Source organism: Momordica charantia, assembly GCF_013281855.1.
Source record: "Momordica charantia cultivar OHB3-1 chromosome 9 unlocalized genomic scaffold, Mcharantia_2.0 BLBB01000009.1, whole genome shotgun sequence".
In the NCBI taxonomy this organism is placed as follows: Eukaryota; Viridiplantae; Streptophyta; class Magnoliopsida; order Cucurbitales; family Cucurbitaceae; genus Momordica; species Momordica charantia.
Window position 1 is genome coordinate 29652669 of NW_028275167.1, and position 11924 is coordinate 29664592.

Consider the following 11924-nt stretch of genomic DNA (forward strand, 5'->3'; position numbering starts at 1 on the left):
TGTTCTGTTTCGTCAAGTGAACTAAGAAAATTGACATCAAAAGAAAAAAAGTAAGAACAGAATAATTCCATTTGTTGAGCTGCAGATTGGTACAACTGCGAGCAAGGGAACACCAGCCACTCCCAGTAGTATATAGAGAGTCGACAATCAATGATAGCGTTGGTTTGTTTATACAATTGAATAGAATCGATAGGGAGTAAAAATTTACTGATATTGCTATAGAAACAACCTGCAATCTTTTTTTTTTTTTTTCCTCTCCTTATGCAAGCAATACTTCGATAAGGTATAGTATTCACTATTCACCACCACTTTCTTCTCAACAGCCCGTCTGTCTATTTGTCATGGAAGTCAAGCCAAGCCACGATTCCTCCTGTAAACCCCGTGTCTCACCTGTTGCATCTTTTTCTCATCTCATTGTACGTTTGATTCTAACTTGCTGCAGCTCCCCCCTTCGGGTTTTCTTCTTCGACGTCCTGTGAGCAACCATGAAGTTTTCAGATTAGTTTTAGAATGGAAAATGGGATACTTCGTGGGGACGGTAGAACTTAGAAGGAAAGCATTAACCGAAGGAACATACCGAATTTTCAATCTTGTCAAAGTCATCATCGAAACTTTCATCACCATCATCTGGAAATAAGAATGGCAACCAACATAAATATGTGTTTAGAAAGAGCAGTCTATTGGAGGGTAGGGTAGTTTAGCGGCCATTTTAATAGGACGAGAATTAGTTTTGCCAATTCTTGCATTTAACACGACATGCTCAAGAGTCTCAATATTAGGATAGTGAGTGCAGCATGCATGGCTCTAAATCAGTAAATCTTCACAATCTAACTCCATACTTAAGTCTGGGAACTGTCAAAAGGTCCCCACGATTAGACTAAACTAGATCTCTGCTAAGAATTTTGTGGATGGAAGACCCCACGGACCCGAGGTAAGTAGTCGAGTAGACCAAAGTTAGTTAAATCGCGATATGCATCAAAATTGAGGATAGGATTTACCTGCACCTCCTCCATCACTGTCTTCAAGATCTCCCAAAAGAAAAGTATCCAAGTCTTGGTCAGCAGATGACAAATTGGAAGTTTTGCCCTTCAGGTTCTTTTCGGTCCCTTCAACTTTTTCGGAGGCTCCGACCAACGGAGTTTGCTTACCTTCATCAGCTTTTCTTTGTTCCTCGGACTTTAGCTTAATCTCTTCCATGTATTTCTTCTCATATCTGTGTTGTAATCATTAAGGTTATATTCTACTAAGAGAACTTTTTGATGATAGGATCACAAAATGAAATTAGATGCAGCAACTTGACAAGAACTCATTCACCAATGTGATACATTTTTCAGACTAGAATTCTAAATGGTATATAATGTCAGATTCTCAGGCTATATCACAATAGTAAAAGAATTAACTTCCATAATTCCTAAACATTCTTATAAATAATAATGAAATAGGAAGCACGTAGAACTCTTCCAACTGTTTTCCACTCTGGTGAAGTCGACAGTTATGTTTCCCAAGGCTATCGAAAGACCTCTATATTAAATGATTAAAATGTGGTGGTATATTTCTTTGAATTTACAATAAGGAAACAACAAAGCATTCGAGACTGTTCTCAACATTAGAGTGAAAGAGTTTCAATTAGATGAAATGCAACTTACGGAGCAACATGACTGTTGACAAGTGTAAAATATATCCTCCAGAATATCCTCTCTTTCATAATTCTTGGACATAATTCGTATCTTAATCTTGAAATTTCCTGCAAAAGAAATAATTGTCCTAGAAATAAGAACATTTTTTCATTTGTATTTTGGATGGATGAGAATAAAATTGAATTATTGAAATCATGTCCGGGGACAAAATAAAAGTAGATGATCTACTCTAGCTGATGACACAATACGAAGGTAAAAACTCTGAACTAACAGATAAATGAAGTGCATCTAAATTCATGTGCATCTACTGGGAGTAATCTTTCTTTTTTCCATATGCTTCTTCCCAATACTTGCTTGTGGCGCAAGTTCTAGATAAATGAGAATGAGATCCATCTCTACTTAGCATGTGGGAGACAATATCAGGAATTAAATAAACAAAAAAGGCTGGACGTCAGACTTTTGATTTTGAAAATCACATCCAACAATAGCTTTTGAAAGTAGCAAGTGTTCCTTACTTTTTCTTTTTCGGGTAAAGTAGCATACAAGCAATGATGCAATTAAATTCAGAACCAGAAAGAACAAATAGAAATTTAAAGTATCAATGGACAGAAAATCAAAACCAAGTTTTCAGCCTGATAGTTACTCAGTTGAATTGAAGGACTGCTCGGTTCCCACCGAATTCAACTGTACTTTTTCAATTATCTATGAAATTTTGCTTCGTTCAAAAGGAAATAGCGAAAAATCCAGGAATTGGTGAAAACTCCAGAGAAACTAAATCATTAGAGACAATAAATTCCTACGCAGAAGGTACATGATTTGATCGAATTCAACGAAATTACCAGGATTTAAAACATTTGATCTCACCTTGACATTGGTGAGAACCAGCGTGGCATGATGTTCCTGCCATTCCGTCAGATCCTTGCGCACATTCGAGGCCGTAACCGATACGTCAGAGACCTCCGGCGCGTCTACATTTTTCATCGATCACGCATTTCAAGAAACACAGAATTCACAAAACTGAAAAAAGAACCTCTACATTCCGGGAACGTGGCCGTACCTTGGATCGGAAAGTTCTGGAAAGTCGTCGAAGTGAAGCCCCTAACGAAGTCCCTCAGATCGTCGTCGAGGCCAAACTTGTGGAGGTCGGAGTGAGAATGCGGGGAGGGGGCGGAGAAATTGGGGATGGAAATGGAAGAGAGTTGAGGAGGAATAATGTCGGAGACGTTGAGTGATTTGAGGTGATCGGCGTGGTGGATGGCGGCGGTTTTAATGAGATCAGCCGTCTTGGATGCCTCGGCGGCGAGCTCCTTGGACTTTTTGGCAGTTTCGGAGACCAATTCGGAGAGTGTGGAGGTCGACGTTAAGGTCTGGGATTTCTTAGCCGCTTCTTCTGCGAAACTTTTGGCTCTCTTCCATAAATCCTCCATTGACTCTTCTTCTTGCTTCCTCCGTTTTCTCTTTCTGATTCTGATTCTGTTCTGTTCTGTCGACTCTCGTTGCCGATACGCGCTCGTATTGGAGACGTTTATTTAGACGCCTTAATTTGGATTCTGTGTCCTTTTTGGGCCCAGGCCCATTTACCTAGTCAGCTAATTCTAATTGTAAAAATCAATTTTAAGGAAAGCGAAGTTATACAAAACAGTCCCTGGTTTTTTATATAATTCTCATTTTCGTCCTTGATTTTTTTTCCTTACTTTTTCATTTCTTACCCAATCGGGTGGAGATTTAATGTGAATAATGCTTTAACAAATTGAATTATGTTCGTGTCTATATCTTTACGCTTTTGAATCATACATTTTTCGTTCAAAATTTATTTACAAAAGTTGACAATTGTTAAATTAGCATTTTATGACATACAACATGTGTACATGTAACACATGTTAATTTAATAATACTTGAAGGATAATTACAATCATATTTCATATTTTCGATTTGGTAATGGAAATTCAAACTCATAAAATAGGTGTCTTAACGGTCCAATTAGGTTCAAATTGGCCAATTTGGTAAATTGTCCTCCAAACTTTATCTCCTTGTTTTTCCCTTTAATTTTAATCATTCATCTCTCTCCAAATCAACTCAAATTCCACCAATTTTCTCTCCCACTGTCATCTCATCTCTCTTAATTTTTAAATATTTTTTCTCCTCATTATTCCATTTTTTCTCAACTAATTTTCTCTCCCTAAAAAATTTAATTTATCTCTCTTAATCATTTCATTATTCTTCTTTCTCATTCACTTTTAGACTATTTTTTCTCCACTCATCCAAATTTCCTACTCAAATTATCATTTATTTAAATTTATTTGAAAATTGTAATGACGAACAGATAGTATTTAGTAAGAGATAAAAATTAGAGAAAATTAGAAGGATGAGAAATCAAGAGAGAGATAAATTTGTAAATATTGAGAGATAGTATTTAGAGAGAGAGATGAATTGAGATAAATAAATTTGTATTTGAAGAACAAAACTACATAGAAGTAATAGTAATAAAATCATAAATTTCACGTGTATAAAAATTTATCTAAATGAACATATAACTACAAATTACTTTTGAAGTATGATATTTCTTCCTACTAAACTTTCAACTATAAGTTGTGACACTGTTTACGAGGGTTTTGCCTCAAAAGTTAAAGTTAACCATCTTCATGATTCAAAAGTAGTTTGTGTAATTTTCCCTAAATTTTATATCAAAAATTTACACAGCAATTGTCTTTATAATTTATCAAAATAACAACCATTTAAAAGTTGTTTTTAATAATGATTGAATTATGGTTTTAATATGATCGAGTAGTTTTACATCATTTTGATCCATCTTAATAACAAAACTTAAAAGAATTGGATATATCAAATTAATTAAAAATAAAACCATCTAAACATAGTTTAACTAATTGAGAAGATATCTTCTCGAAACTTTGATTTTGATTTTTCACTCCCATTGTTAACTAAAAAATAAAGAAATGGTATAAAACATTTTAGCCGACGACAATGATCCTTAATTTCCTATCAGATATTAAATAATTATAAGAAGCATGCAAATAATGTAAAAAATACATCACCTAATAGAATGATGGAAGTTACATCAAGACCCCTAAGTGGGCCCCACCCTAATATTTAATTATTTTTAATTATAAGGTCGTCCGCCGTTTTGTTTTGTCGGCCATAATAGATGGTTAAAGATGCAAATCCCTCGATTTCCTTGGGTTAAAATTGGAAATAGAAGAAAATAGGGGGTTAGATTAGAAAATTGCGTCAACTTCAACTTCAAGGACGCTGGCGCGACATGTTATGTACAGGACGACGTCGTCTCGTGTGAACGTAATCCATTGTGAAAAAACGTGACGACATGTCGTCTACATCCAGCCACTTTCTCCCCTTCCTTCTGCTCAAGTTCATTCCCTTTTGCTCCCTTTTATAAGGCTGGCCTGTAAATTGCAGTTGTTTTAGTTCCCCTTTTTCATAAAACTCATATTCCAAATAAATCTATTAAAAAATATATTATCATTATTGTAAACAAAGACGCTAATTCGCATTCAATATCAATTGTCATCCATGCTTAAACTATACGATGAAACTTAACTGTTATCATGACTTGAAATATCTAACACGTCGTAGAATAAAAACTCACCCACTAAAATTTTAAACCAATAAATATAAAAGGAAAAAAATTTAGGCAGGAATTGAAGGAGAGTCACAATGATATCTTTAATGGACAGTAGCTATAAGGGGAATGAATAATTGAAGGTGATTTGAGAGAAAAATAATGGCAGGGTAAGTATCTGAAACTGCAGTGTATATCTAAAAAGTGAAAAGAAAATAGTGAGTTTTTGTTTTTTTACTTTGGTGTTATTCAAATATGGCAAAGCCTCAAGTTTTCCATCTTCTAGGAAGAAAACTTGTTGCAGTTTTTAGTTAAAACTTGAAACCATAACCAGACTACTTATCCAATGGCCTGGTTGTAGAAATGACAGGACTGAGTTATTTACAGAAAATAGCAACTAAAAAACTTGCATATTTTTGGATTTTATTTGAAAATGAACATAGAAATCACCTGAAACATTGTCCTCGTGGTTATCGTTTTGTATGGGAACTGGGGATCCATGTGCTTTAACCTGATTCCAGAAAAATCATCAGTGATCACAATGTCAAAGGCACAGAGAAAAAGAGAGAAAAAGAGAGAAAACAATGGTGAAATTGGTTGGAACGCTCTGTTTGGAAGTGATTTTGATATGTACAAAACTATATTTGGGAGTGCTTTTGATATGTTTTGTCATATGCCAACGCTCTTCTAACTCAAATTCATCATGTTTGAAAATGATTTATTAATGCTTTTAGAAAAAGTTAAAAGCACTTAGTTGTGCTGTAGTAGAGTACTTGTATTGTTAGAGAAGCACTCAAGAACCGTGTACAATGAAACATATAAACATGAAAGTTACTAAAGAATTTATAATAAAAGTACTTAAGATAAAATCGCTTATTTTAAAACTATTTTCAAACACACCGCTCCCGCCTCTTCCATCAGTCTAAACTTCCTCGTCGGACGAAAACGCACTGCTTCTGTTGCTGCAAGATCACAAATATTATACCATTATTCTCAAAGAGAGAAAAAAGAAGAAGAAAAAGAGAGAAGGATATACACCTTGCAAGTGGAAGGACTGCTCCAGAGCATGGGAGGAAGCATAAGGTATCAAAAGAATTAAGAGAGAAACACAGCACAGTGAGGCCATGACTATCAACCCCATGTCCAAGTGTAAATGATTTCATGCCTCAAAGACTGACCCCAAAGGAATATATATAATAGAGAGAGAGAGAGAGAGAGAGAGAGAGGAAAATATTATTTTCAAAATAATATGTTATTAGTTCAGGAAAATATTATTTTCAAAATAATATGTTATTAGTTCACTTTTAGGGAGGGTGGCTTACACAATTCTGGTAGCTTTTGTCACCACTATACGTAATGACATTTTTGTTTATATATTGTTTTATAGCAGTGTGGTGTTGAGCACTAAAAGTTTTCTCCTTTCCACAAACCAAATTATGTTATTCTGTCAAACACTTCCCCCTCTCCAGTATCATGAAGCCCAGGAAAACTATTTTCCTGTTTGGTTTAGCATAAACATAAAAACACTTGGGCAAGCCAATAAGGAAGCAGGACAACTCATCACTGAGTCTTTTACAGTCACCATGCTGGTTAGAACAATTAGAACAGTGTTATTCTGCACCTTTTTCTTTTTCGTTTCAAAATCACAGAGTGTTCGAATCAACAAACATATATTTCAACTAATCTCGTAAAATGACCGTACAACATGTAAACATTCTTTGTAAGTTGAGCAGCAATGGCGCTCCTTTAAAGACTGAAATTCTAAAAAACCTGTATGATATTGCATACGTTAGAGTGAACCTAACAAATGAAGGTAAGGGGAGGACATCGGACTATATGTAAGCGACTTGACGAGAAAATACTTGCGTGATGTATATTTCAGACACTAAACCTATGGATAAATTAGTAGAAGCTTTCAGAATCTACAGCAGAGAAGGCCATGTTTCCAACCCCTATGCTTCCGGCGATCAGCTTTAGCCATTCTAACAGGACTACTATTCCACTCAGATTGTATTCTGCAGGAAAATAAAGATTTTGGTTTCATTAGTTCTGAAGTTTAAATGACTAAAAATAATACAGACACTATAAGAGAAACGATGGATCAAAAACTTTACATGGGAAAGGCGAATGAACGGGTGCTGGTTGTGCTACTGTCGGATCGAAGAGAGATGCTGCCAGAGTAACCTATACGGCCCGAATTAGACACCAGACTTCCCAGAGGTCCCATAGAAGAGAAACTGGTTTCCCCGATGCCATGTTGAACTTGGGTTGAAACTGAGTAACTACCAGAAATCCCAACTTCTGCCTTGGGTAAGTCTTCATATTCCACACATTTGGGGTTACTACTAGTATGATGGCACTGTACTTGGGATTTATCGGCAGATTCTGAAGGGTCAGGGCTGCTAGTATCTTGGCAGTCCACTGAGGCGCTGGTCGTAGGAGCTGAAGAGTTTGAGTAGCCATTATCATGATGCTCCATTCCATCACTAGCTATAGATGCTGAAGAATTAAAATCAAAAGTAATGTTTCCATTATCCACTTTACTATTGTATGATATCTCGTTCACAGAAGAGCTATTTTTTGGTTCTGTGGATGCTGCTATTGCTTCCCCGGTGGTACTATAAGAATCTTCAACTGCAGATACGGAAACTGGGACTTCCAAACTTGCAGATTCAATAAAAACCTGAATCAAAACAAACAGAATATTGTCACATTCAAATGCGCACCACTCCACCAGCATCAATAAAAAAAATAATGTTAAATTAGGATATAACTATAGTTGAGTTACAGAGCAAAAATAAAAATCCATTTTACCAAAAATTAAGAATACCTGTTCAGACTGAGGGTGAGACTCATCCTTATGGTTGATCAATGGCTTTAAGCTCTCTACAACCAAGTCTTTCATTGAAAGATTTGGTATATCATTGTCAGTAAAATACGCCACATCATATTCTGCCTCAGGTATTCTTCCCAAATCCTTCAAATCACATTGTTTGGGTGAATCCTTGTTGGAAAAAGATTCTGCATGCTCTGAAGAAAACATCTTTCTTTTCTCCAGTTCTCCTTCCAACTCATCTTTCCAATCTTTCTCAGAAGGGGCAATGGCACACACCGCCTTCTCATCCAAACTATTACCACACAAGAGCATATCCCGAGAGGGTACGCCCTCATCGATACAAATATCCTTAACAATATTGCAAATATTTTCTTTGTAACAAACTATCAGTTCAGGAAGTTGACATTCAACAATACTCTTTTCCATGTATAGCTCTGAGTCTTCCTCAAACAAGTCTACTTTAGAAGAATTAGTGAACGGTGACACAGAGGCTTCAACCTCATTGTAGTGATTAAAATCATCAAGACCTAAACAGTCATGCTTAGGAACAAACTGATCGGCATCCTGATCGTTACATTTCGGAGGGCTTGTAAGTTCTTTCTGATCTTCAAGCATCATCCCACCAGAATCATGAGCATCATTATCACTTGACTTAGGAACAAACTTGACGCTAATATTTGAATGGCAAACTACATGTTCACCCTCTGTAAAAGAAACAAAATATAAATTCCAAGGGAAAACTTTTTGTGGCAGTGGCAAAGGGAAAGGATAAATGAAGAAAAAATTTCAAATTTCTCAGCAACTTGAGTATAATTAAGTTTTCTTTTGATTAGAGGAAAAGCCTTGGAATGAATTTGACATATCAAATAAGTTAAGTTATGTTAAGTTGGGCAGCCTAAATTAAAACATTACAAGATCCTCAGGCAACATAGAAAATTGCAACAAATTTCACAGGGTTAATAGATGCCGAGTACAGAAATATAACAAAATATTAAACTGGTATTTCGTTTAAGGAAAAAACAAAAACTAGTAGAATATGATATTTACCAACTTTCATGATTTGCATGCACTGTTCCAATGGATTTTTTCCACACATGCATCAAATTTGCCTTGAGATGGCTACCATGTGGAGACTCTGTCAATTCATTGGAAAGAAAATTAGAGTGAAAAAGCCAAGACAAAACCTTCCAGCTTTATACAACTACACAATAAATTAACAATACACAAAGCAGAAGGTCAGCTCGAGAAGTGTAAAAGAGAGCCAACATTTAAGTTTAGAGTCAAAATAAGAAGGTTTTCCCCGCAATGTTCCCAGAAGTCAAACGAAAGAATTATTATTCCATTGACTTAGCTATAAGCAGGGAAAAAAAAAAAAAAGCCACTCGATCACTTTCACTGCTTAAAAAATCGTGTGGTTTTGTAAATTATGCTGCCCCGCAAAGCATATATTCGCCCATAGAGTGAACAAGAAAGCGGATTAAAAGAGGAGATCGAGTCAAGAACTTAATTTCCAAGGGGCAGACACGGTCACTGTAAACAATAATCTGTACACTACACACCACACATGGAATGCTCTGTAAGGAAAAATTTCAAGCAAATCCAGTGTCCTGTCCATGCAAAAACCTGAACTGCAATATTAAAACCCAAAATCTAACTATTAAATCAAAAGGTATCCGAGATCGGCCCCTATCAAAATTCCCACCACCCTTTTTGTCTCGTAGTCCCGACTAGATCCGACCAACTTGTTCTTTAATCTTATAATTTAAGAAAAGAAAAAGAAAAAACTGGAAGAAAGTTCCAAAGAACTGAGAGAAAACCCAGATAGGTATTCATCAATTCTGCGCACTGATACGTAGAATCAGAAAAAGAAATCATTCAACCATCATATGAATCAGAATCTGACTGATAGAACAGATCCACTTCCAAACAAATTTCAACCCCAATAAAAAAAATATGCTGCAACAGTTGACTTATTTGAGAGCCACAAAAAGAAAGAAGAAAAAACCCAACCCCAACTTTCCTTTCTCCATGTTAATGGAAAAAGGGCTATTCAGTTTATGCTTCAAACAAGATATGGGGAAAACAGATGGAGGAAGCTTAAAGTGAAAATATTGAGCGTGTGAGATTCTGATACAGGCAGGAGCATAGAACATAAGAAAGTGATTGACAACAACCATGATCCCTCCTCGCACAATCAGTTAATATAGAACTAAGAAGAAGAAAAAATAAGGAAGATGAAAGAAAGGGAGAGAACCTTGGCGCCTATAGGAACAGAGGAAAATGCATTCCACAATGCGTTAAAGCAACTGTTCAGAAAGAACCCACCAAGCAAACTGGAACAAAGAGGTGTGCCTGTATAGACATCAAAGTTTATTACGACAGAGAGAGAGAGAGAGAGAGAGAGAGAGAGATGAGTTGTTATTATCTGTTTCACCAATTAAAGGTCAACTATGAAAGGCACCGTCCCTTTCTCTCTCTCTCTCTGTGCAATTAATAAGGGGAAGCGAACGGTCTAGTAATTTGGCTTTGGTTTTTGGCAATTTGATACATCCCCCAACCCAACCCTTTTAAAATTCTTTATAAAACTACCCATCTGACTTCCCTTTTAGTAAAACCCAGATTCAAAAACTTTCCATCTCCCCAAACAACCGAGCGAGAGAGATTTTGCCGAAGAAAAAAGAAAAGATACCTCAAAAGTCAAAACTTACAGTCGTTAAAATTCGTTTACCTGAACGATTCCGAATTCCAATCCCGAAGAAGCTGCTGGAATGTGGCTTTTATAAGCCGATCGAGCGAGCAGCAATCCCGAATGCTCTCTTGGGGTCCCCGTGAAATTGGAGAGAGTTTGATTTGACCATCCCCTCGCCCTAAATTAACAGGGAAAGAACTGTTGGAAGACACCTTTTTCTGGGGCTGACAATCATGTCAGAAAGTGCACCCCAGAGGGCTTTCTCTTCTGTTACAAAGTCAAACCGGACATGTTTCCACCCCCAAAAGCAACCGCCGGAGAATTTTAATTTGTTTTTGTTGATCGTTTCATCTTTTTGCCGGGAAAAGCGAGAGCAGGGGAAATTAGCTGGACGAAGTTGTTGTTTCCTTGCGGCGAGTAGAGTACTGTATCCCTACCAGGTTCGATTCAATTTCAAACGCTGCCTCCGATTGCTGCTGATTCTGATTTCTGAATTTCTTCTGTATAGCCTCTGATTTCTGAATTTCTTGCTGGTTTACCCCCAAAAGCTCGCTCTGCCCTGGTTTTCTGATCAGAGGCGGTCCCCTTTCTCTATATTTTTGTGGGTCCTTCTCTCTCGTATCATTCTGATTTGGGAATTGGGATTCTGAATATCTCTGCCATTTTTATGCGATCATTTCCTTGAAAAGGTTCTATTTTGTTTTATTACGGAAGACGGTATATATTTGTAATTTGGATGATTTTATTTTATTTACTTTCCATCTTTTGATATACTTAAACAAATTGAAATTTTCAAAGTTTAGAATTTTTTTGGGTTTTCTTTAGGTTTCCATTTTTTAAATTAAGCTTATTTACTATATATTTCTTTATTTTGCATTTTTACTTTTGATAGCTTTACTAAAATTCAAAAACTAAAAACAACATTTTTAAAGCTTTTTTTTTATAACTAAGGAATTTTTTTTCCACTTGTCAATTATATGAGCATGGGCTGAAACTGTGTCTCAATTATATGAACAACATTTAATTATGTCATGAGATGTGGATCGAAAATTTTTTGGTTGGAGATATATGACAATTGTAATTGAGGACAATTTTGTTAGATTTATTTGAAAGTTATTAGAAGTTTCCAACAATAATTCACCCTATCTACTCAAATTTTTGCTACAT

The 11924-nt window shown here is 36.0% G+C and overlaps 3 protein-coding genes across 5 annotated transcripts; all 3 read right to left on the reverse strand.

Moving 5' to 3' along the window:
- Positions 1–46: 46 nt before the first annotated feature.
- On the reverse strand, positions 47–3146 carry LOC111017557 (BSD domain-containing protein). Its single transcript, XM_022293348.2, has 6 exons — positions 2695–3146; positions 2502–2605; positions 1647–1744; positions 999–1213; positions 578–627; positions 47–473 (listed from the first exon to the last, which is right to left on the reverse strand). The coding sequence occupies exons 1-6, from the start codon at positions 3062–3064 to the stop codon at positions 429–431; spliced, it is 882 nt and encodes a 293-aa protein (XP_022149040.1). The 5' UTR covers positions 3065–3146; the 3' UTR covers positions 47–428.
- Positions 3147–4652: 1506 nt separating this feature from the next.
- On the reverse strand, positions 4653–6679 carry LOC111017571 (uncharacterized). Its single transcript, XM_022293375.2, has 4 exons — positions 6271–6679; positions 6133–6194; positions 5683–5743; positions 4653–5056 (listed from the first exon to the last, which is right to left on the reverse strand). Exons 1-4 carry the CDS (start codon positions 6371–6373, stop codon positions 4896–4898), a joined length of 387 nt encoding a protein of 128 aa, XP_022149067.1. The 5' UTR covers positions 6374–6679; the 3' UTR covers positions 4653–4895.
- A 204-nt stretch (positions 6680–6883) lies between these two features.
- Positions 6884–11498, reverse strand: LOC111017570 (uncharacterized). 3 transcript variants are annotated; one of them, XM_022293374.2, is made up of 6 exons: positions 10797–11498; positions 10323–10420; positions 9116–9203; positions 8063–8772; positions 7347–7915; positions 6884–7247 (listed from the first exon to the last, which is right to left on the reverse strand). In XM_022293374.2, exons 3-6 carry the CDS (start codon positions 9162–9164, stop codon positions 7148–7150), a joined length of 1428 nt encoding a protein of 475 aa, XP_022149066.2. In that variant the 5' UTR covers positions 9165–9203; positions 10323–10420; positions 10797–11498; the 3' UTR covers positions 6884–7147. The 3 variants fall into 3 exon arrangements, with proteins under 3 accessions (XP_022149066.2, XP_022149065.2, XP_087973905.1); XM_022293373.2 differs by lacking the exon at positions 10797–11498 and having other exon boundaries at positions 10323–10477; XM_088117779.1 differs by lacking the exons at positions 10323–10420; positions 10797–11498 and adding an exon at positions 10079–10293.
- Between the last annotated feature and the right edge of the window lie 426 nt (positions 11499–11924).

Coding starts and splice junctions, on each gene's coding strand:
- LOC111017571 (XM_022293375.2), bottom strand. CDS start 6,373: ATGGGGTTGATAGTCATGGCCTCACTGTGCTGTGTTTCTCTCTTAATT. Junction 6,195..6,270: donor GCAGTCCTTCCACTTGCAAG/GTGTATATCCTT, acceptor GTGATCTTGCAG/CAACAGAAGCAGTGCGTTTT. Junction 5,744..6,132: donor TGATGGAAGAGGCGGGAGCG/GTGTGTTTGAAA, acceptor TTCTGGAATCAG/GTTAAAGCACATGGATCCCC.
- LOC111017570 (XM_022293374.2), bottom strand. CDS start 9,164: ATGTGTGGAAAAAATCCATTGGAACAGTGCATGCAAATCATGAAAGTT. Junction 7,916..8,062: donor CTCACCCTCAGTCTGAACAG/GTATTCTTAATT, acceptor GTTTTGATTCAG/GTTTTTATTGAATCTGCAAG. Junction 7,248..7,346: donor CGTTCATTCGCCTTTCCCAT/GTAAAGTTTTTG, acceptor ATTTTCCTGCAG/AATACAATCTGAGTGGAATA.
- LOC111017557 (XM_022293348.2), bottom strand. CDS start 3,064: ATGGAGGATTTATGGAAGAGAGCCAAAAGTTTCGCAGAAGAAGCGGCT. Junction 1,214..1,646: donor GTCAACAGTCATGTTGCTCC/GTAAGTTGCATT, acceptor ATTACAACACAG/ATATGAGAAGAAATACATGG. Junction 628..998: donor CAGTGATGGAGGAGGTGCAG/GTAAATCCTATC, acceptor TCTTATTTCCAG/ATGATGGTGATGAAAGTTTC.